We start from the raw sequence: 22,847 nt of genomic DNA on the forward strand, positions 1-22,847 counted from the left end.
GAGAGCAGAGAGGGGCAGGATGGCTTGGCCAACTGTCCAGTCACATGGTGAGTGGCAGGTTCTGGCCCAGGAGCCTGAAGCCCCTGGCCTGCCAACCACACTTTGAGCAGAAAGGACTCAGTGCAGGTTGGGCAAACATTTTCTGTAGAGGGTCAGACCATAAATTTTTTTTGGTACTGGGCATCAAACTCGGGACTTGCTCTTGCGAGGCAGGTGGCGGAACCACTGAGCTAAATCCCCGGTCCCATAAATATTCTTTGACTCCACACAGTCTCTGTCACAACTTCTCAAATGGCACTGTAGGGGGAAATGCAGCCATAGATAATAGGTAATCAATTGGCCATAGCTGGGTTCCAATGAAACTTGATGAGCAAGTGAACCTGGCCCTCAGGCCAGTTTTTGAGCCTCTGAGCTAATGATGTGACGGTCCCTGCCCTATAATGGCACTGGGAGGATGCAATGCATTAAGCCTTTGATATGGAGGTGGCAGCTGAGTGCTGACCCAGGACCCATTCTCTTCTCTTTCCTTTCTACCAGAACTGACATTGTGCCATGGAAAGTTCTCGCTGGTCAGCTTCCCTAGCAACTACGTGCCCATGTGGTCTCTCGCTGGCTGAGGAACGGTGAGGATGATATATGATTATGTCATACACTACCAGGAAAGGTATTCTTTTCCTAAAAGAGCAGATCAGACCCACCTGGCAGGCCCTTTTTGTCTGTCCTCCTTCTTTCATTCATTCTGTTGGGAAGGATGCTGTGATACCTGGAACTGGAGCAGCCATGTTGCAAGCCATAGGCTAAGGACAGCCAAGAAGGAAGCTTCAACAGAAGAGGTACCTGCTGGCTGTTCTGAGATGCTGCCTTAGTCTTGGACTTCCTCCCTATAAAATCCTTCTTCAGAATAAACAATCACGCCCTTGATCAAGGCATCAGGAACTGGCTTCCGTCACATGGGGCCAAACACAATCCTCCCAATTCAAACACGGAGCCTACCACTGGGCACACGGAAAGTGCCGGATAAGTGGTTGCTATTCAGGGTTGTTCACATCCCCGGGGGAATCTTTCCCTCTCCTGGGCACTTTGAATGATAGGCAGGGTGGTGAAGCGACATGTTTCAGCATGGGGTCGATCTTACCGCCTGCTTTTCCCTTCAATACAGTGGGCAATTAGGAGGCGGGTATGACAGTAAGAAAGGTGACGTTTTAATGCTTTTCTACAGTGCATTTTTTACTCGTCAGATTTGTGGCTGTGTTTCTTTCCTTCTGGGCGCTAGTAACTGGAAGTCACCCACCACTGGCTTGGTTGAGGTTGAACTTTCTCACCCGGTGGTATCACCATCGCTTTTGTGCCCAGCAACCAGTTTCCAGCTGCTTTCTCTTGCCAGCAGAATCTGCTTCTCGCAACAGCAGCTAAATTCGACGTGGAACTTCTTTTTCCCATGGAACATCCCTTGCAGCCTGGGATGGTCATGTGACCTGCCTGAGACTCTGTCTGCTACTTGATGTTCAAGGCCCCCATCATGCACCGCTCATTAAACCTTTGAGCTCAGCTCTTAAAGCTCAATCTGGGTTTACTAATGCTCCAGTCTCAGGGACCCTGTGACTCTTCCTTAAACACATGAGCATTTCCTGCCACAGGACCTTTGTACATGCTATTCTCTTGACCTAGAATGGTTCTCCCTGGTGATATGAGTAGCTCCCCCTACTGTGCTCAGATACCTCTCCTCCAAGGGGCTTTTTCTAGAAGGTCTTGCCCTTCTCTTGTCTCTTGTCCCCTGTTCCATGTCACTGGATCCCCTTCTGACAGTCCCATGAGGCTGAAAGTTCCACAAGTCAGGAAACTCGGTCCATGGTGTCCCTTCCTGCATGTCCCCCTCTTGGAAAGTGCTTGGCATGTAGTAATGCTCTACAGGTACTTATTCCTTGAGGACAGAATGAACTCCTAGAAAAATCAATTCAGGAAGAAGAAGAAATGAGTTTAAAGTTAAAAGTAGGAGCAAAGATGAGAAGGCAAACCAGCACACAAGCAAAAGCCAAATTGTCTGGCAAATGACACACGTTCCCTAATTGGGCAGCTGCTTGTCTTGTGCCTACTGTGTGCCAGGCACTGAGGGACTGAGCAAGGTTGTCATGTGGGGGTGGAGAAGCGATTGGGAGGCGCACACTAGTGAGCCTCATTAGGCTGGGATACGAAGTGTCCAGGGGTTTGTTTACCCCTCTGCCAACCAGGTGTTTAGTGAGCACCAAGTGTTGCTTGTTAGGCATAGAAGTGCAAGACAACAGTGGGCACTGTGTCCTGGGGAATCACACACAAGTGGCCCCACTGCGGTGGCATCCAGTGCTAATGATCTGCTGCAGGGGGAGCAGAATTCCGAGATGGAAGGGCCCCTGGCCAGGGACAAGTGCTGGTCCCCGGGGGTCTTCTGTCAGCAGAACCCCAGCTCAGCTGGACACTCGGCCACAAAGGGCCCCTCAATCAAACATGGTCTCATTTCTGCCTGCCCAATAATCCTTTCCCGATTTCCTGGTGCCAGCCTCCTTTGTTTGGCAGTGCCCGGACCCTGACGCTGACTCAGGGGTGAGCAGGAGGTCCAGGCCAGAAGTCTTGATGTTCCATCCCCCTGCTCCATGGCTGATCTCACAGTGGGCTGAGGCCTGTATGGTCCCCTGGCCCTCCCTTTCCCTGGCTGCACGGCAGAGGGGAGGTCAGTCCCCAGCAGGCAGAGGAACTCCATCTAGTGCACTTAGAACAGTGGGACTGAGGAAATCACTCCCCTGCACCCATTTGAGTTTGGAGAGCAACCTAATACCATTCTCCTCCCTCCCTTGTCCTAAGAGAGGTAGAAAATAATAGAAGAAAAACCCAGGAAATCTTTGAAGCTCTAGGCCAGCTGGCACACTTGGATCTTCTGGCCTGACCTTCGATCACCCTTATCCTATTTGAACCTGATTAAGGGTTCATAAATGTGCACCACGTCTCATTCATATAATTCAGATTAGAGTGAATCCTGGGTCAGGCATGAGTGTGTTGGAAGCCCCTGAGACTCAGCACCGTCAACCATTCCTGTCCATCTTACCCTAGAGACCCAGTGGGAGGCACCCAGAAGGGCACAGAGCCTTTCAGTTCCCAAAGCCTGATTTACCTGTGTTCAGGGCAGTGCTTTTTACTTTCCTGTCATCCTCGCACCACTTGTACGTTCATGCCATATTTTTTGGCAAGGACTTGCCCTGAGAGCATCTTCCTGGAATTTTTCAATGAACATAGCTGCTTTTCCATTACCTTTTGACTGTGTACTTGCAATTCTTTGCTCGTACACAAGTACTTTGCTGGAATCTACCTGCTGAATGCATCCTGCAGCAACACGTACAGGTAGGGCATACTGAAGCCAGCATTCAGACACATGCCAAATTGAAAGGGGCAGCTGGAGAGACAGACAGAAACACAGCTGCAAGTTGCTGGCCCAGCACTGCCTGAACAGGGTGTCTCTGAAGGGACACCACTCTGGCTTTCGAATTAAGCCATTTCAACTAAGGTTCATGCCATTGAACTCACTGGACTCCTGAGTGAATAAAACAGCTCGGGGTTGGGGTGCAGTTCGGTGGAGCAGCACATGTCAGTGTCCTGGATTCAGTCCCCAGCACCACAAACAAAAACAGACAAAACCCAGCTCAGAAGCACTGTGGCATCTTTTCCCCACTAATTAAAGGCATGGGGTCCCCCGTGAAGACACCTGTTCACCTTTCCCAGGAGCCTCACGTCCTCCCAGCCCCATGTGCAAACATTCTGATGGCAGAGACCTCGCAGTGAATGGATTGGTGGAGGTGAGTTTTTTGCAATGCGCAACTCAGAACCGGAGCTTCCTGGTGGATCTGGAGCTGCAGAGAACAATCCAGACCCCGATCCTGCCTGGGCCTGGTCAGCTTAGTTCCCGGGGAAGTTGGGTGCTTTCATAGGGCCCCGTTTTTTTTGCAGCTTGACTTCTCTGAGTCATATTCAGTTGTTTTATCTATAGAAATTCTGCCTCAGGCTGCTTAAACACAGGATGGTTTTATCTGCTCATCCTGTTTATTGCTTAATGCCAACAAGACTTTCTGAAGTCGCAGATGCCTTGATCTAAGCTCCAAGCCAGGGGACCCAGAATGGCCACACTCGATTGATTTCTTTCCCTCTCCTTCACAAAGGGAAATGAAAGAACTGAATGTCTGCAAATTAAATTTTCTGGTTAGAAGGAGGCTTTTGAACCTCTGTAAATCACCCTTTTGTTTCTCTGGCTTCTATCCCACCCCCAGCAAATTCCCACATGGCATCTGGGAATCAAAGAATCTTTACCCTATAAAAACAAAATCAGGGCCATAGCGCCAGAGACACAGAGAGAGATGGAGACCCACAGACCACGGCCGGCACTGCAGGTAGTGGTGGCTTCAGAAGTTGGTGGCTTTTGCACTTCCTGGGAGCCCTGAAGGAAAAGCCCAGACTCGGTGTCCGAAAAGCCCTTTGCTGCTCACTGTGTGGCTACAGGTAGCTCTGGGGAGCCCAGTGGGGGCGGGTGGGCACAGGTTGGGCAGATGAGGAGGAGAAGCAGAGGGAGGCCCAGCATTGCCCAGTCCGGACTTTGTCCCACGGGGAGGGCTCAGGCTGGGATTTTGGGGTGTAAGGACTCTAGCCACCCCGAGGACCATGGGGGTGTCACATGGACATCTGCATTGGGGGCCTGGCTAGGGAGCCCACAGAGTCCAGGAAAGCCCATGGTTAGATGGTAATTCTGGACCAAGGAGCCCATTGCTCTTGGGGTTCAGCTCAGGGCCTTTGCATCTGCCATTGCCTCTGCCGGGCAAAACTCTTCCCTGCTTAGCACATGGATGCAAAACCTCGCTGGCCTCTCAGCCTCTTGCTTCTTTTTTTCCTGTTGCTCCTGTCACTTATTTCTGTTTCTTATCTGTTTCTTCCAACTAATATACAAGGGATCTTGAATGTCGTTTCACTGCCACCGCCCCAGGGCCTGAAAAGAAACTATCACGCAAAGGAAATAAATAGATGCGTGAATCATCAATGAGCGGACAACAACCTGGGGCTGCTGAGTACCGTCCGTCGGGGTGTGGACTGCACAACTCTGGAGGTCACCATTCTGAAGGACGGTGCTCCAAGAGCAGGCCACCGTGTATGGCCCCACTGCACACAGCAGTCCTGGGCTCCTCTGTAACCCCACCATGCTTGCCCCCTGCACGGCTGTGCTGGCTCTGCTTTCTACTTCCAGACTTGTCCCCCCCCCCGCCCCCCCTCCATTTGCACTGAGTTTTCCACTTCTGATGCCCAAGAGTGAGTCCAGTCCATCTGGCTGTCTGCTTTAGGCTGGGTCACGGGGGCTCTGGTCAGCTTGCAATGGTGGCAGCCATGTGACCGCCTTTCACCTGCCTGTTTCTGGCTGGGGAGGGACGGCAAGGTTGCCTGTGGTGGCTGCCCACCTACTTCCTTCCTGGGCTCCTGCAGACCCTGAGAAATGCTCTCATTTCACTCCCACACCTCCCCAAGAAGGTGGCACCGATTATACCCACTTCACAGGTGAACTGTCTGAAGTTGTCAGGGTGACTGAGTTCAAATGTGACTTCTCGCTCTCTGCTCGTGTAACCCTAGGCAGACTGCGTAATCTCGCCGAGCCTCAGTTTCCTCATCTGTAAAATGCACATAACAATAATCCCTCTTTTGAAAGAGGCGTGTGGATCAAGTGAGGCGATACAGGTAGCAACGGCTGTCGGCTGTCGGTGCAACGTCTGTGAGCACATGCTCCTCTTCTCTGGCCCAGAAGTGCTGGTGCCTGGTGTGCAGAGAGCTGGGGTGTGGGCGCATGCTGTGCACCCCTAGTTTGTGTCCCTGGGGCTCAGCTATCATGTGTGAGCAGAGAGGGAGGAAAGAAAGCAGCCACGCCTGTGTTCCAAGCAAGTGTTCTTGTAAGTCTGCAGCCAACTGCCAAAGCCCTGTGGCCACCTGATCACCCTGAGCCATGGGGTTCTAAGATGAGCCCCACCCTCAGAGTGGGGACTCGGGGTGGGGGGACAGCTGCCATCACACAGTGGTAGCAGAGTTCGGGGGACGATCCCACCCCTGATTTCGAGTCAGGCGTTGCTCCAGACGAACCCTACTTGCTCTTGGAGAGTTCATTCATGCGTTCACAACATACACGGCACTGTTTTGGAATCTTTTCACAGCAAGGAACAAATCAGAACAAAATCTGTACCCACATCTTAGTGGAGGAAGAGAGACAATAAAAAATTAAACATGTAAGTACACATTATGAGTGGTGGTAAACACAGAAAATGGGGATTGTTCCTGACAGGGTGAAGGGAAGGTATCAATCATGAAATTATATTTGAGCAGAGCCCCAGAGGAGGTGAAAGGGGACATAGATATTGGGAGACAAGCTTCCTAAGCAGATGGATCAGCAAGTGCAAAGGCCCTGGTGTGGGCATTATGCTATAAGACAGAATTGAGGACACAGCTGATGTTTCTTAGTGTAGCATTCCAGATGGAGTATAGGATGCCTGGTTATGCTGGAATCACAGTTAAACAATGGCCAATTCTAATATAAGGATGTCCCATACAATTTGGGACATATTTATACTAAAAAAATTTATTCATTGTTTAATTGAAATTAAAATTTAACTGTGTTATATTTTTATTTGCTATATCTGGTGAATCTCTTCAGTGGTCAGTCATCGTGTAAGGCACAGAAATAAAGATCTTGGTGCTTCTACAAGGGGCCCTGGCTGGAAGACACAGGGAGTCAGCACAGGGGGGCCTGGCAGTGGATGCTGGTCTTGCTGTTTGGGACCGTGGGCCTTGGCTGAGCCCTCCGCCTTATGAGCCTTCCTAACTCAGCTGGAGGTGGGAGACGCAGTATCTGATTCCGGGCAGTAGGAAGATCAGAGATGAGCTTCAGGCAGCACGCTCTTTAATCCCAGCTCCTTGGGAGGCTGAGACAAGGTCACAAGTTTGAGTTCAGCCTGGGCATCATGGAGAGGCCTGGTCTCCAAATGAAAAATAAAAAGTTCTGAGGACATAGCTCAGCGGGCCCAACCCCCAATACTGCCAGAAACCCTAAAACAACAACAACAACAACAATAACAAAACTGGAGTGAAACCGCAAACCTTTCTGCCCTGTCGCCTTGTCATTGACACTAACTCCTATCAAGCTTCGTATTGTGTATTGTGTACGAGATGTGCTCGCATCTGCTGATCTTCTGAAACTATCTTTTCACATGAGTCTTGCTTAAAAAGACATTTCACCAAGAGGGAGGCAATAAAGATAAAACTTGAAGTAAAAGAAACAGCAATTTTTTTTTTTTTGTACCAGCGATTGAACTCGGGTCCTTGCACTTGCACAGCAGGCGGCGAAACCACTGAGCTAAATCCCTGGCGCAAAAGGACGATTTTTTTAAAAATGAGCAGAAACACAGCAAGGGCAGTGAGGGAAGAGAACAGAGACAGCGAGCAGAACTGCGGAGTGGTGACCCGGGAGTTGAAAGCCCAGAGGACTCCCTGCCTGCACTGACTCACTGTGGGACTCGGGGCTGATGGTTTCTCTCTGGGTCTCAATTTCTCTATCTTCAAGATGAAGGCACTGAACCATAGATCTACAGAATTTTATTGTAACTGACGGAAAGCTCAGCACACATTGGCTTGAACAGCCAAGTCCTGGGTGGGACTGGCTTCAGGTTCAGCAGGCTCCAGCGGCTCATGGTGCTGTCCGTCTGCTGCCTTTTTGCTTGCTTCTCTATATATCTAGCTCTCTCTCTCTCTCTCTCTCTCTCTCTTTCTCTCTGGCTGTCCTTCAAGGGAGCAGGTAGACATTGCTTTAAAGATGGGGAGTCCCCAAACAGAAGAGGTTCAAATGTCACTGGGAGGAAGGAGACGCTGATAAGCTAGAGCAATGAACATTCCTGCTCTTAAAAAAAGATTTCTGGTTTTTGATGTTTCTGCAGGGAGAGGAGTTTATCAGATCTGTCACCAGCCCATGGGCAGTTTTCAGCTACTCACTTTGCAGCCCTTGAGGGGCTTGCAGGGAGTTGCTTGACCAGGTCCTTTGGCTGCATAAGGGCCGTGCCTTCTTCAAACCCCATAGCACCCTTTGAAAGGCCAGGGGCACCCTGGGTTTGCAGAAGTGGACTGGTAGCTGTGTTGTCACATGCACGCCCAGGTTGCCAGCCTCTCCAGAAACTCAGAACTCTCTGGTAGCTTTGGAATCAAATTCCTGGACCGCCTCCCCGTGGGAATGAGGTCTGTTCACTGTGGTGCCCACTCCTCGTGAATCCAGGAGAGGATGCCCCTTGAATCCAGTGTCCCTTGCCACTTGTCATCAAGTCTGTGCTCACGTGGGGTTGGGAGGAAGGTAAATGTTCCTTGGGCTTTCTACTGTGGGCCCTGCATCTCTTCGCTGGTGACCTGGCTTCTGCCTTAGGCGGTAAAGTGTGTGACTTCTGCCATAAAGGAGGCAGGGAAGAGGGGTGAAGAGGCACTCTGTATACTCCCTGAACACTGATAGGGCACCTGCTATGTGCAAGTGCCCCCAGCACCGGGAGAGACACAAGCCTTCTGTCGGGTGAGCTCCAGTGAAGGACTCAGGTCCTCGAGAGGGTCAGCACAAAGGTGAAACACACCACAGCGGTGACCAGAGACCCATCGACTAAAAACCAGGCCTCAAGATAAAGACAAGAGGACCAGACCTACATACTTCCTCAAAGAACAAACACTGGGCCTAATGAAGTCTAGATAGACATCAGCCACCCTGGTGGGTGACCAGAGATCTGTGAACCCCCCACTTCCTAGGAGAATCTTTGTTCTTTCCATCTACGCTTCTTAGGTGGCTTGTTTCCCAATTGAACCACCATTACCTAAGTGCCTACACTTGTAACCTGATTGGATGTTCATGGATGTGTCCCACGTTGTACGTACGTGGGTTTCACCCTATAAAACTCCTCTGTAAAGCAGGGTCCCGGGCTACCCACTTGGGGGTAGCCTGCCCCTCGGGAGCTCTCCTATCCATAAATACCTTCTACTCTTAACCCCTGTTGTTCCTAGAACTCATCGATTTCTAGAGAACAACAAGAGCTCAGTGTATCATACAGCTAACAGGTTGGGAGATGTAATATTTCATATTTCATCTCTGGTATTATTTTTTGTAACAGTTGGGGGAATCAGTTAATTAAAATTATAGCTGACAGATTATTCAATTGTCAGTGTGAAGCCTCCAACAATTCGTTAATTGTGACCTCAGGAATTTAGAGCTCTGCTCCTCGACACGAATCCGAAGCATGAGCAGCACCAGCAGCAGCAGCCTTGGGGAACAGGTTACCAGCCTGGAGTCTTGGGCTCTATGCATCTTAAAGCAAGGGAGAAAGGGCTGCTCCCAGGTCCCTGAGCTCGGCTGAGACCTGCGCCGTGCAGACACGTGCAGCATCCCATCCCGGCTTGGTCGGGGATTACCTGGGGGTCTCTGGGCAAGTGAGTCGTGGTCTTCTCAGTGAGGGGAGAGCAGAAGAGGCTGCTCCGTGGGAGGGGGACATGCAGGAGGTAGTATAGTCCAGTAGATGCCACACGCAGGAGCAAATGCTAGCTTCCAGGGAGCCAGGACCTCTGAGTCAGCTCTTGAAGGAGGAGTGGAAAGGGGCTCCCTCTAAAGCTGAACCAAAGACAGTTAATGCTCAAAACCAAAACAGGCTTTTTCTGAGAGAAGAAATAACAGCTGCGATGGGAATAAACAAAACCGCAGCTTCCTCTCACTGTTTGCAAGGCTCTGGAATTCCGCTGTGATGTCAGCCTTCTCTGAACGGTGTGCGTGTGTCTGTCTTTCTGTGTTTTCCATTTGGAGCTGCGGCTATGACCACATATGTTTAAGACCAATAGAGGATGTTGAGTCTCCAAAAACACCCCAGGAGGAGAGAGTGCAAGGAACCCAGAGCGCCTGCACGGTGAAGGGTTTGCACAGGAACGAGAATTACAGGTGTGTTGAAGTAATGTCTTTTTTTTTGTTTTTGTATTTTTAAAAATTTATATATTTATGTAATTAAAAAAAATGTATAGCTATTATCATTCACTAAACATACACATATACAAATATTAAAATTATTCAAAGAAAAGCAATGCAAGGGAAAAAACTATAATACTATTCAAATATAATAGAACTCAACCAAAGCAAAACTGAAAAGTACTTAAACATTTTTCCATATAATTTAAAAAACATCTCAAGCATTAACAAGACAGCAAAGGATGTGATTTGTTTTCGAAAGACTTTCAAAACTAATATTGAACAAACAGTGGTCTGGAAAAAAATTCTAATTAGCTAGTAGACTCCACATAGGCCAAATTTTTAAAATTTAAATTTCAATACAGTCATGTGACACGTGATGGAACTATAATCTGAGAAATATGTTATTAGGCAATTTTATCCGTGTGTATCGCAAAGTACCACACAGAGTGCCAACTTCTAAGTGCAAACTGAGAAGGTATGCGTCAGTCATCTGTGATGGCCCCTTGATATTATCCAAATCGCAGTTAAACACGAGATACCTGAGGCTACCACTGGCATAGCAGCACACTGTTTTACAGTAAACTCTTTTACATATAAAAGTAGGATTATGCTCTAAAGGATGAAAAGCACAGCATGTTATGATAAGTACAGAAAACAGTAACAGTCATTTATCACACTAATGTCCTTTGCAGGATTTTCAAGCGCCAGTGTGAGTGAGCATATTCCTGCCCCTCTATTCCCTGTCGGGGCTTGAGGACCTCATCATCTGGCCTTGGCCAGGTGGGGTGCACAGAGGTGCCGGCTCGGACATGCCCCCCCTGCTGTGCCAGGCACCCCGTGGGGAAACTGGGCTTCCATTTGGGCAGATGAAGTGAGAGTTCTGGGGATGAAGATGAGGTCCCCACCTTCTCTTTGTCGCCTTGGAGACACACACTGTGGGATGTGCAGGAGATGTGTGCCATGGAAACTCCTGGTGAGTGAGGGACAACCGCCGCCAGCACAATAACGCCTGCCCCTCACTGCACTGGGCTCTTTCATCCGTGCAAAGGGGCCCCAGGTGTGCGGCAGACTGGGGCAGATCCGATTACCGCCCTGCAACCTCGAGCTGGGTGCCCTGGCTTGGGAAGGCTCTGGGGTGTGTGGGTGGGGCTGGCTGCTGGGGAAATGAGATAGCCCCCTGGGAGTCCTGGGCCCTGGCTGGCCTGGGGTGGGGGTGGGGAATGGAGAGGAGTGGAATGCAGGGTTACCCTTTCATCTCTAGTGTCACGTCACTGGGCCTTTCTCTCTCAGTGCCATCACTTTTCTCTGCTCGGCCCGAAAGCAGACCATCCTGAAAGTTCTGTTGGTATCTTTAAACTCAGGAGGCTTTCCCAATAATGCATTTCCTTCTTGTCTAGATGGTAACTGAGATGGATCTGTGCCCCAGGCTTCACGCAGGGAAGTTGAATTATGGGAGTTGAATTAACGTTGGACTCCTCAGAACAACCATGGGAGTGAGGTGCTCCTAGTACCCCCCTATTACATACAGATGAGGGAACCGAGGCAAGAGAGAGGTTAGGTCCCTCGTCCATGGTACAGAGCTAGAAGTGGCAGAGCCCAGTATGACAAGGGGCGGGTGGGCATGCTGCCACAGCCCAGACTGCCACCTGCCACCAAGGCCTTGTCCAGCCATCGCAAAGCCTTTGTTGGGGGGGGGGGCTCAGCTCCCAAGCCCAGGTATTCCTTGCCAGCGTGTTTGTATTTAGTCACTCAGCAAGGGTTTGCTGAGCCTGGCCAGTCTTGGGGACTCCTCTCGGGGAGGAAACAGGGAAAAGAAAGAGGTCGACCCTCCCCCAGCATGATCCCAGAGATAAGGCTAAATAGGGGCTAGGAGAGTTCAGAGGGCAGCTTATCTCCTCAGGTCTCGGGATGTGAAGAGCATGTCCTCACTTTATCTCCTAGGAGCAAAGATGGCTTCTCTGGGGGTCCTGGGCTGAGGGGCCTAGGAAGCTCCTTTGGTGCCTGCCCAGTGAGTGGCCCCAGTCCACCCTTAGGACCATTCTACTGTACGTATGGAGCACCTGCTGTGTGCCAGGCCCAGGTGGGCTCAGGTAAGATGCACAAAGAAGGGACCCCAGAGTCCTGCTCCCAGGACTTCCCCTGGCCGGGGTCACTGCAGGAGCAGCAGTGGTCTTCATGTAAACTGTCACTCAGACCCTGCAGTGCCCCCACAGGAGATGGGGCAGGGCCGCCCTACTGCATTTTCCTCCTAGGTGGAAGGGGGCAGCTTCCTCCATCTCCAGCTCAGCTGGCCTTGGCGGCCCTGGCAAGTCAGCTCTGGGGCAGGGCAGGGAGGGTGGGAGAGTATTCCCTGGGCAGTGTCAGTGGCGGTGCTCCCAGAAGCCCCCCACATCACTCCTTCCTGTGCCCCTCACCTCCACTGTCACTCCCACGGGCCAGAGTGACCGGATGCCACCTCCCCAGTGGTCCCTGGGTCACATCTCCTCACTGCACGCTGCCCTCCCCTTCAGCTCCTTGGGTGCCTCCGTTGCCAGGCCCAGCATCCTTTCTGGGGAGAAGCAAAGGGCGGGAACTGTTCCCCAAGCACACTAAAGTGTCCTGTCCTGTGTCCTCTCCTCCACGGAGGCCACCACGCTGGGTCTCTCACTGCTGTGCCCTCCTGCTCAGCATGCGCTCAGTGCCAGGACGGGCGGGCTGTGGGGGTGCAGAATGAAAATGGGGGCGGCGAGGGTTTGTTAAGAATCTCAGTATGGTGCCACCCTTGGGGCCACCTGCCCAACCCCCCGACACTGCGTGGAATGGAGGCGTGGACAGACGCAGGCCAGCTGGAGGGGCCTTGGGGAAGACCTGAGGACACCCTGCACCCCCTGGCCTAAGTAGGACTGGCCGTCCCTGCAGCCCCCCCCCACAGGCCTGTGCTTTCTCCATCACGTGGCCCCGCAGGCCGCTGTGTTGTTGGAAAGGGAGACTCCCTTCCCCAAACTCAGTCCTCGCCCCTGCCTCACGTAAGCCCAGCCCCAGGAGGAGGGCACAGGGCAGCAGCACAGCCCTCAGATACTCTGGGTGAGGCCCACTGTGCCCCCGCTTTTACAGACGAGGACACAGGCTCCGGGAGCAGTGATTCACTGAGTCCCACCCTGCAGGGGAAGGGGTGCTCTGCGAGACCGGGTGTGCGAACCCTCAGTGAGGAGCGGTGGTCCAGAGGGCCTTGGGAAGGTCAGAGAGTGGTGGGCTTTGGGACCCGTCTCAGGTTGGGGGTGGGTACAAACACATGGCCCCAAAGCTGAGAGGGGAAGTACTCCCCAGCTCTCACTGCTTTCACTGATGCAGTCAACAAATACTGATTGTTCAGCCCTAGTGGCCCAGGCTCTGGGTTCAAGGCACCATGGAAGCAAGAGCCGTACAGAGGATGGGTGGGCTGGGCCTGCAGGATGTTGGGTTTCTAGCTGGGGAGAGGGCACAGTAAAGACAGTGCAGTTCCACACAGTGAACGAAATTACAAAAAATCAAGCAAGTGTGCGTGTGGGGAGCGACCTCAGCTCCCCTGGTCTGAGGTCCCAGGGAGAAAGTGGCATTCGAGGGGGGGGGCGGGGTGGGGGGCACTGCAGTCACATGGACTGACTAGGAGCTGAGGCAGGCTGGGGACGTGGAGGCGTCAGCCTGGCTGAAGTAAACGGCATGTTGGGGCACAGAGGGACGATCACGCCTCCGGGAGTTTCCCCCGGTTCCGCACTTCCTCCGCACCGCAGCTTTTCCCTCCGCCGCCAGAACCCACCGCTCTGCTCCGGCCTCCTTGCGCGTCCCAACTGCCCGTCCCAGGAGGGCAGGGCAGACTCGGATTCCTCCCTCCGCAGGCCCAGGGCGTCAATCCCAGCACCCGGCACCCGGTGGGCACTCGGTAAATATTTGTGGAGCGCACCGGAAGGAATGAATGAACCCATTGGGCCCGGCAGGGGGAGGGCGGGGCCGGGGCAGGTGGGAGGCCGCCGGCGCGGGAGGGGCCCCTGGAAGCCCGTCCTCCTGCTTCTCCTCCTCCTCCTCCCAGGCCCCAGCGCGCACCACTCGGGGGCTCTCGAGGCGGCCTCTCTTGCGATCGAGGGCGCGCGGGGCTGAAGAACAATCTCCGGCCTCGGCTCTCAGCGCCGGAGGTTGGAAGAGGGCGGGTCGCCGGCGCCCGAAGGCGAGGACGCAGAGCCGCGGGAGGAAGGAGCGCTCGCCCGCCCGCCGCCTCGCTGCCTCCCCGCGCTCGTTCTCCGGACTCCTGGAGCTGCCGGCTGCTCCTCCCACCCGCGCCCGCCTCCTCGCTCGCTCGCTCGCTCCCGGGAGCTGCTTTCCAGCCCTGCGGTGCGCCCGGGCGAGTGCGGGGCGAGGGGCCCCGGGCCAGCGCCGAGCAGAGGGCGGGGGTCCGGGCAGAGCGCAGCCGGCCGGGGAGTGGCCATGTCTGGCGCGGGCGCAGCGGGACCAGTCTGCGGCAAGTGACCGAGCCGTGCGGCCCGCTGCCTGCCCCCCTCTGCCACCTGGGGCGGCGCGGCCCGGGTGCCGCGAGCCCGGGAGCCCCGTTCGCGCGTAGAGCCGGCGCGATGCACGTGCGCTCGCTGCGCGCCGCGGCGCCGCACAGCTTCGTAGCGCTCTGGGCGCCTCTGTTCCTGCTGCGCACCGCCCTGGGAGACTTCAGCCTGGACAACGAGGTGCACTCGAGTTTCATCCACCGGCGCCTCCGCAGCCAAGAGCGGAGGGAGATGCAGCGTGAGATCCTCTCCATCTTGGGTTTGCCCCATCGCCCGCGCCCCCACCTCCAGGGCAAGCACAACTCCGCGCCCATGTTCATGCTGGACCTGTACAACGCCATGGCGGTGGAGGAGGGCGGCGGGCCCGACGGCCAGGGCTTCTCCTACCCGTACAAGGCCGTCTTCAGCACCCAGGGCCCCCCACTGGCCAGCCTGCAAGACAGCCACTTCCTCACCGACGCCGACATGGTCATGAGCTTCGTCAACCTCGGTGAGCGCAGGCGGGACAGGGGCCGCGCGTCTCTGTCGGGGGCGCTTTGGGACGGGGGGGGGGTCGCTTCTTACGCCCATCCCGCCCGACCTTCTATTCCTGGCCGTTTGCAAAACCCCAGCGCCTGACTGAGGGTCTCCCGCCTCGTCCCCCAGTGACCCCAAGCCGCGCGCCCCAGGTAGGGCGAGCTGGGCGCAGCCGGCCGCCGGGGGTCACCGGGAGGGCCCCGTCCAAACCTCCTCCGAGGTTCGCCGCCCGCCGGCCGCATCTCTGGGGCGGAGGCGCCGGCCAGGCCGCGGCTCAGTTCAAAGCGCCGGGCGGGTCATGTGAGCTGTCCCCGGCCGGCGCGGCCCGCGATACCTGGATTTAAAGGGCCCCTCTCGGGAAGCCGCCTTCCCGCCTTTCCTGGCGGCTCTCGGCAATGCCAGGCCCAGGCTTGGCAGCCGTCGCACTCCCCTTCCCCGCCCAGGCGAGCCCTACCTGTGCCTGCCGTGCGCCTGCTTGGGGTGGTGCGCGGCCCGTGCGCCCCGGGTCCCTCCCCGGCCACCCCGCGCCCACCTCTGGGTTCTCGCTTGGAGTTGGGGAAGAAACACTGCCATTGAGAACTTTCTATTTTAAATATTTAATGATAGGTCCCGGGCGGGCAGAATCCATTTTCAGCGTTTATCACGTGTGGCGCGCAAACCACGGGGTTTCGCGATTGGGTGGCTCAGGACCTTGGAGCAGACGCTGAGGGGCGGGTATGGAGCCCCCGGCACCCCAGCCGGGGACACGAGGCTGGAGCCACGCCGGGTCCCAGGAGCTCCCCCTTCATCTCCGCGCGCGCCTTCACCAGACTTGCTCAAACTCACCCCGGCAGCGCGCTGTAGGGCTCACGATCAAATATTTGGTTTTCGAGATAACACGCTTGGATAGCTCTGTTTTCTGGGCCGCTTTCATTCTTCTTGTGCAACTTGCTGCGAAAATCCAAACCAAGTGGAAACAGCAAACACGCCCACGGGCGCTGTGTCAACTTGGAAATAATGATGCCCCAGACCTGCGCCCGGCACCTGGGGCGTGGAGGGGAGGCCCAGGGAAGCCGGGATCTGCCTTAATGCTTTCCGCTCCAGATAAGGTTCTTAGTTCCTGGGAGGCCATTGTCTGCCGGGGCGGGAGGGCGAGGTGTCCAAATAACTCAAAGTTTAAATTACACTAAGCGACCAGTTAAAAGCGAAGCAGCTCCACGTGTCCTACTTTAGAACAACCTTCCAAGGTATATGAGGTGGGAGAAAAGCAAGACGCAGATCAGCACCGTGATGCTCGAGTTTGTGGGTTACCTGTGTTCCACTGGAACAAGACGCCGTGATCTGGAGAGAGATTTTACCCGGGAGGGGGTTGGGGAAAGGGGAGCTGGGGTCTGATTTTTCACTGCCTGTGTGAATTTTTTTCCACACTAAATCCAGAGCCTTCGCATTGAGCCTCATTCCCCAGCCTCTTTTCTGTTTCTTATTTTGAGACAGGGTCTCCTTACCTTGCTAAGTTCCCAGGGTGGGCTTGAACTTGTGGCCCTTTTGCCTCTGCCTCCCAGAGTGTGGGAATTACAGGCGTGCTGAGCCACTGTGCTGTGTGACATTTTTAAGCGGTTTTTATTACCTATAGCAAAAACTGAAGAAAAATTCTAAATGCATACCTATCAGTACATTAATGAGCACTGAACTCTGTGGCCCTGCTGAGGTGGGAGTTGGCCAGGACCCTTCCCCTGGTGGGGGATTTGTGGCATCTCCAGTTCTGTTCCTGCCCTTGACTCCCACTGAACACAGTGGGTAAAGTGAATGCATTCAGAGCCCGTGGGGTCATTAAACAGATATTTGTGAGCCCTGGCCTCTGGGCGCTCTGCGGACCCGGGGCAAGGAGTGAGTGCCCTGATGCTTCTAGACAGGCAATGTGGCCAGACCAGGGCTTCTGTCTACCAGAGAAGGATGCAGTGGCTACCTGGGTGCTGCTGGGAACTTAGGGCAGGGCTGGTTGCTGCCCCCATGGCCATGGGAGCAAGCTGGGGCTTGCTTGGGAAGGCCACAGCTGGACGGCTTTCCTCCTCTGGCCCACACCTTTCAATCCATTTCTTTCATCTTGAAAGGACAAAGACCGGCTTGTCTGAACCTCTTAGTCGGGCTGACGTTGGGCTTTGTGGGACCATCTTGACTTTCTCAAGTCCAGCTTTCTGGGACATCACTCCAAATTAGATGACAGAGTAGCTTTTGACAGAGTGCTCTGACCTTGTTTTCTTTTTCTTTCTGTCCCTAAACTCGAGGTAATTAGGGGCAGACCTGGACTGCAGTTTGGGAAGAGGCTTCCCCTAGGTGCTTCTGAGGGTGGCCTTTTATTTCTGTTCTGCAGCCGCACAGGAATTCATTGCCTGTCCCCTCTCCGGGGTGGCATTTGTGTTGGAGGGGGTGGGATGGGAGATTTGTCCTGAGGCGGAGCTTGCTGAGAAAGCACGCCGTTTTCCCTTAGACTGCAAATGTGTTGATCTGTAATATATGAAGTGTTCTAAAGCCAAGTTTATTCTCATACTGTATGTAAGAGTGAGAAAATTTCACTTGTTCATGGTAAACCATTCCTTGGTAAGGTTCCTGGGGACCTGGAGGCTTCGGATGGATGAGAATCTTGGGGAAGCTGCCTTCCTGTGGCGCCCCTCCCCCTCCACGCCCCCCTGCTGTCCTGCAGGCCCTGTGTGGGGACCCTGGGTGCATTCTGAAGGCTTTTGCAGACCTGGTGCTTTTACTCTTCTTTCTGTCTGCAGCCAAACTGATTTTTGTTCCTATAAGTGCTTCTCCTTGGAATTTGAGCTTTTTGCCAGGGTGAGCAGGATCTAAACTAGAGGGGAATTTACAAGGAAACCAGGTGCTGGGAGTGCGGACTACACACTGCACCTCATGACAAAGATCATCCTGAGCCGTGAAGCCTCATGTCAGGCCCGCTGAGCTACTGGACTGGGGCTCACATCTTCCCAGCCTGGGCCCCTTTAAGTTCAATGGCAGGATTTATAAACTGGTTTGGATTAACAAGCCTCTGACTCCTCCATGTAGACTTAATTTTGGAATTCAAAACAGACTACCCACTTTTAAACAGTCCCCAGGCGATGGTGGCCCTACAGACCCAATCTAGCCATTAGCCCTTGCCATTCTGTCGTTGGGAAAGCCCAGCGCCTCCCTTTGGACTCTAACGAAGCCGGGTGGTGTGAGACATGTGACTCGGGTGTATCGCTGGGCCAGGTTATGAAGGGATGAAATGTGTTTAATCTTGAAGCGAACTTTTTTGAAAAAGAGAAAGTTGGAGACCCATCATTATAGGAGCCAGCGTATAAAAGTGGCTTTTGTTAATGCACCCGGAGAGTGGGAGAGGCTGTGGAGTATGATTTTTTTTTCCTTGCCTCATACCATCTGGCTACCCTTTTTGTTGACAAGTGTTTGGCATTAAGATCTCTCCTCTTGCCCTTCAGAACAGGCCCTACCACTGTCGAGTATTAGAAAAAGATTCTGTTACAGTTTAAAAATGTCCTTCAGGGAGTGCGCATGACTGCAGGCATCTGCAGCTGTAACCTGGCTTGTGTTATAATTTGGAAGGGGCTGCTCCACATTCCAGCACTGAGCAGCGAGGCCCGCACTGGTGAGCAGCCAGAGGTTAATATAGATGTCACACAGGCTTCCCCTGCTTTCTTCCTTTCGTTCTTGCTTTTTCTGCACAGCGCCTTCGCTATAGGAGTGTACCAACAGCTGTGTTTTTAGTAACCCTTTCAAGATCACTTCTTTTAAACCTCATTTTCCTGCTTCTATAAATCAGAGCGCCCCCTCCCCTTTTCCCAAGGATATATGTGACCCAGATTTGAACTTTTTGGATCATCTATGTAGTTTATTTCCCTTCTGGAATCAAGAAAGGGTAAGGCTGAGCCCTGGACACCAGCTTGAGCGGCTGTTTTTGGCTTTTATTCCAGGGTTGTCATTTGGTTGTGACGTGGTCCCCGTCAAAGGGGCAAGGGAGGTGGCCCAGATAAAAGTTGGTTTCAGGGCAGCAAAAGGTGGTGATTTGGGCCGGGGCAGGGGGGGGCAGTGTATGGAGAGAAGAAAGCACGTCTGACATGGACCTCGCAGGGGCTGGGGTTCGGGCCTTATGGTGGCCTCGGGCCTTTGCCCGGATAAACACAGCTGCTGGAGGATCTCTGACCGCCGCGTGCCTGCGACGTGAGCATGAGTCACGTGTCCGCCGCACTAGGACACCAGGGATGACTTCATTGCAGGGAGAGCCCCGTCTCTGTTGATTGATCACCCATATCGCTTTAATATCTTGCCCTGCCCTGAGCGGTAAGGTCATATTTGGCCCAGTGCAGGAGTCAGAGAGTCCCGGCGCTGCCCTGCCTCCGCCTCTCTGCAGCCTTCGGTGCACAGAACAGAGTGGAGGCCCCGAGTCTGAGCTGCTGGCTGCGGGGCTTGTCCCCTCCATTCACTATCCAGAGTTAGCTGGGGCTGTTGACACACTGGATGTTTGGTGGGGCACTGCAAAGCTTCGCCTTAATGCGCCCTGGCAGTGTCGCCGGGTTAGGCACAGGCAGGGATGTGTGGGACCTGTCATGTTATTGTCAGAAGGAATGTGAGGATTAGCCCGTGAGCGTGGTGGCGGGAGAGCACTGCAGCTGTGTACACTTGTTATAAAAGATTTAAGTCCCACTGGTAAAATCAATATATTGAGTTGCACAACCCTCTGTTTTTAATTAGTTTAAATCAAATGTGCCGGTACCATTTTGCCTCCCCTGGCCTCTATGGGGTGAGGAAATACCAATATTTACATAGAAACTGTTAATTTGTGGTGAAAATGATAACACAGCTCCACACACGCCAGTGGCTCCAGTGTGATGGATCCCAGATCAGCAGGGAGTTGAGGGCTGATGTCAGCGGTGGGAGGGAGCAGGGAGGGGACACTGGTGATGTCTAGAACTTGGACCCCAGATGCCAAACGCAGGTGGGTCTGCACTGCCTTGGGACGTGCAAGAAACCGGGTGATTCTTTTTATTGCAGGTTGGGAATGTGAAGATTCACCCACCTATCTAAAATCTTTTCCTTACGCTTTCTTGCAAAAGTCTTCAGGTTGGCTCTGAATCTGTCCAGCCAGCCTGTACAAGGTCCTTTGTGTTGGGTAGCACAGGGTGCAGGGCTTTATTTATTCCAGAGCTTTCCTTCCCCACTCCTGCAACCGTTTATAGAGGCAGGAGGGCTCCCTCACGGCAAATGATCCCATGTACAGCCACGGCTATTATGTGAGCTGGTCGGTATTAGTGCGTGTTCAGCTGGGATAGAATTCTGGGTTTTGCAGCAAATGGCATTTGACAAATACTATTTGACAAAAATGTGAGTTGGTATTTCTTAATATGGAACAGATATTTCATAGTTAACCTTCCCTGGTGAAAAATCACTAAAACCCAATGTGAAACAGTGATGCCAATGAATACCAGGGCTGCGCTGTGTACTTTTCCCCTCTGGAGGAGTGGAGTGTTTATGATTTGCGGGAATGGTAGGAGCTTGGGGAGCCTGACACTTCCTGACGAGAGGCTCAGAGTAGCATGTGCCCTGCCACCTTGTCAGCATTGCACAGGGAGGCATCGTGAGGCGCAGCGCAAAGCCCATGCTGATCCTCTCGGAGTGGGTTGAATTAATGACAATCGGAGAGCACCGGTTCTACTGTAATTGCCTTATTGTTTTGGAGCCGGGTGCTTATAATCCAGTTCCTGTACAAACATGTTTAACGTGTGTTAATGCATTTCCAAACCAGAACCTCTCAGCACAACCCTGCTTTTCATTAATTGATGTCGGTAGCATGGTACAGTATTTCAAAGGGCTGGCCAAGTATAAACTGTGTTTCCAATTTCCTTCCTTTCCTGTGTTTGGAATGCCAATGTTAATTTGTTCCCATGCAGGAGCAGGGGCTGCCAACCGCGGCTTTCTATAAAGGGCTTCACAGTGAAGGCTTCCAGCCCTCAGTCCTCGCCGGGGCTTGGGGCCGCGCGTAGCCAAGTTTCCTGACACTTTGCAGCTAATTCTGGGTGATATATGGAGTGGGGGGTTGGGGGCTTCACGGCTGTGTAACGGAAGTTCTTGGTGACAGCAGTGGGTGTGGCTTGGCAGGGAGGAGTGGACCGGCATCCACAGCGATTCTCTTTAGCCACTGCTTAATAAAGCCACATTATCTGTTCCCACCATAGTTGTGTATCAACCATGTGACCTCGGCCAAGTTCCTTTACATCTCTGAGTTTGCTTCTTCATTTTATAAAGGCTGGGTAATAATTCTGTCCTTGACAGATTCACAAGACAAAATCGTTTCACCACACGCAGAGTCTGGCATATCATTGGTGTCTAATAAATGGTAGTTCTTGCTTTTATTGGAGTGGCCAGGTCAGTAGTCACTGTGGTTTATTAGTCTGACATTCAGTTTTTAAGTATTTAATCTTAAAGTACTGAGATGAAGCCACTCTTATTTTAAAGACATCCAGAGAGTGGTCCCTAAGGTGTTATGTATGTGTGCCTTCCCTCCTCTTTCAGAGATCAATAACATTTGAGTGGATGCAGCAAGCTTGTTTGAAAATTAATACACTACAATGCTGAGCCTTTCTCTCGAGTTTAGCATCTATGGTTGCTTTAAAATTTGACTGCTAGAGGGCTGGGGGTGTAGCTTAGTGGTAGAGCACTTGCCTGGCATGTTGTAAAGCCCTGAGTTCCATCCCCAGCATTGGGGGAAAAATATCACTGCTTGAGAAATCAAAACTGATTTGGGGTATACAGAACTCTTTGTACTATCTTTGCTATTCTAAATAGAAAAATATTCCAAAATGAAAAAAAATGTAATTTTTCAGAATCTTATTCCCCAAGTATTTCTTCCCACCCTTTTCTGGAAGCCGGTCAAAGTACAAATAGTCTTTCCCTTCTGGGGAAGGTCAAGTCTGAAGCATTCATTAACAGGCCCTGGTCACGACTTCCCACTTTTTATTGGAGCAGGTGCAGGGCAACCCAACCACTCCTGCAGCGGGGCGGAGGGGACATCAACAAACCGCTGTGTGGAAGACAGCGACACCTCCAGGGCCCATGGGTGGGTGTCTTCTCATCCCAGGGTTCTTATACTCCCCGCCCCCCCAGCTCTATCTATATTGCTTAAAAAATGCAACTTAGCAAGAGTTAAGTTTGTCTGCATCCCCGAGGTCACGTGGCCCATCACATCTTCATCTCCCGGGAGTAGCTTTCAAGTTTCAATCTTTTGTTGTCTGGCTTAATTAAATTTGGCTGTGAATGAAAACTTGCACTGTTTCCAACATCGGGGACTTGCGTGCTCTGAAGCACTGGGCCGAGGCCTGTACTGTCTTGTAATTCCAGCCTCTGTTACTTTCATGTAGTTGGGGGGAAAACAAATCTAAGCCCTTAGCATGGCACTTGGCATCCGGCGGCCCCAGTGTTCTGCTGCTTGGAAGGTTCCCTTGTACATGAAGGCAGCCAGGGCTTTGTGCGCTTTTGGCGGCTGGCATTTTGGCCTGCGATGAAGGACTGCTCTCTGGACTGCGTCTCCAGGAGCCCTTCCTGGGCACTGTGTTGCAAGTGCTCAGGGCATAGCAGGTGCCCTGCTGTTGGCCCTTTGAGTGCATGAACTGGCTGAGGACCATCTGGCAATATCCTTTAGTAAATTACACTTAAATAGAAATAAACTGCGTAACCACTTCCATCATAGGTGATAATAGAAGTTTAAATAGGAGCCCTAAAGCTGAAAAACAATGCAACATTTTCATGTTCAATGATTAATATAATTTTTACCT

The 22,847-nt window shown here is 52.7% G+C and overlaps 1 protein-coding gene across 11 annotated transcripts in view; it reads left to right on the forward strand.

Moving 5' to 3' along the window:
• The first annotated feature begins 4,354 nt into the window (after nt 1–4,354).
• The window catches only part of Bmp7 (bone morphogenetic protein 7), an 85,063-nt gene continuing 66,570 nt past the window's right edge, over nt 4,355–22,847 (forward strand). Inside the window, exons 1-7 of one of the 11 annotated variants that reach the window (XM_087197873.1) lie at nt 4,355–9,994; nt 10,714–10,994; nt 11,419–11,519; nt 11,963–12,111; nt 13,115–13,237; nt 13,790–13,919; nt 14,067–15,019. In XM_087197873.1, the coding sequence (XP_087053999.1) occupies nt 11,509–11,519; nt 11,963–12,111; nt 13,115–13,237; nt 13,790–13,919; nt 14,067–15,019 (1,366 nt within the window). In that variant the 5' untranslated portion in view covers nt 4,355–9,994; nt 10,714–10,994; nt 11,419–11,508. Of the gene's footprint in view, nt 9,995–10,713; nt 10,995–11,418; nt 11,520–11,962; nt 12,112–13,114; nt 13,238–13,713; nt 13,920–14,066; nt 15,020–22,847 lie in introns of those variants that run through there. The other 10 variants (XM_087197871.1, XM_087197876.1, XM_087197875.1 and 7 more) reach the window with 10 other exon arrangements.

Source organism: Heterocephalus glaber, unplaced genomic scaffold, assembly GCF_053883595.1.
Source record: "Heterocephalus glaber isolate CG9 unplaced genomic scaffold, H.glaber_assembly_v1.0 deba00001673, whole genome shotgun sequence".
Taxonomy (NCBI): Eukaryota; Metazoa; Chordata; class Mammalia; order Rodentia; family Bathyergidae; genus Heterocephalus; species Heterocephalus glaber.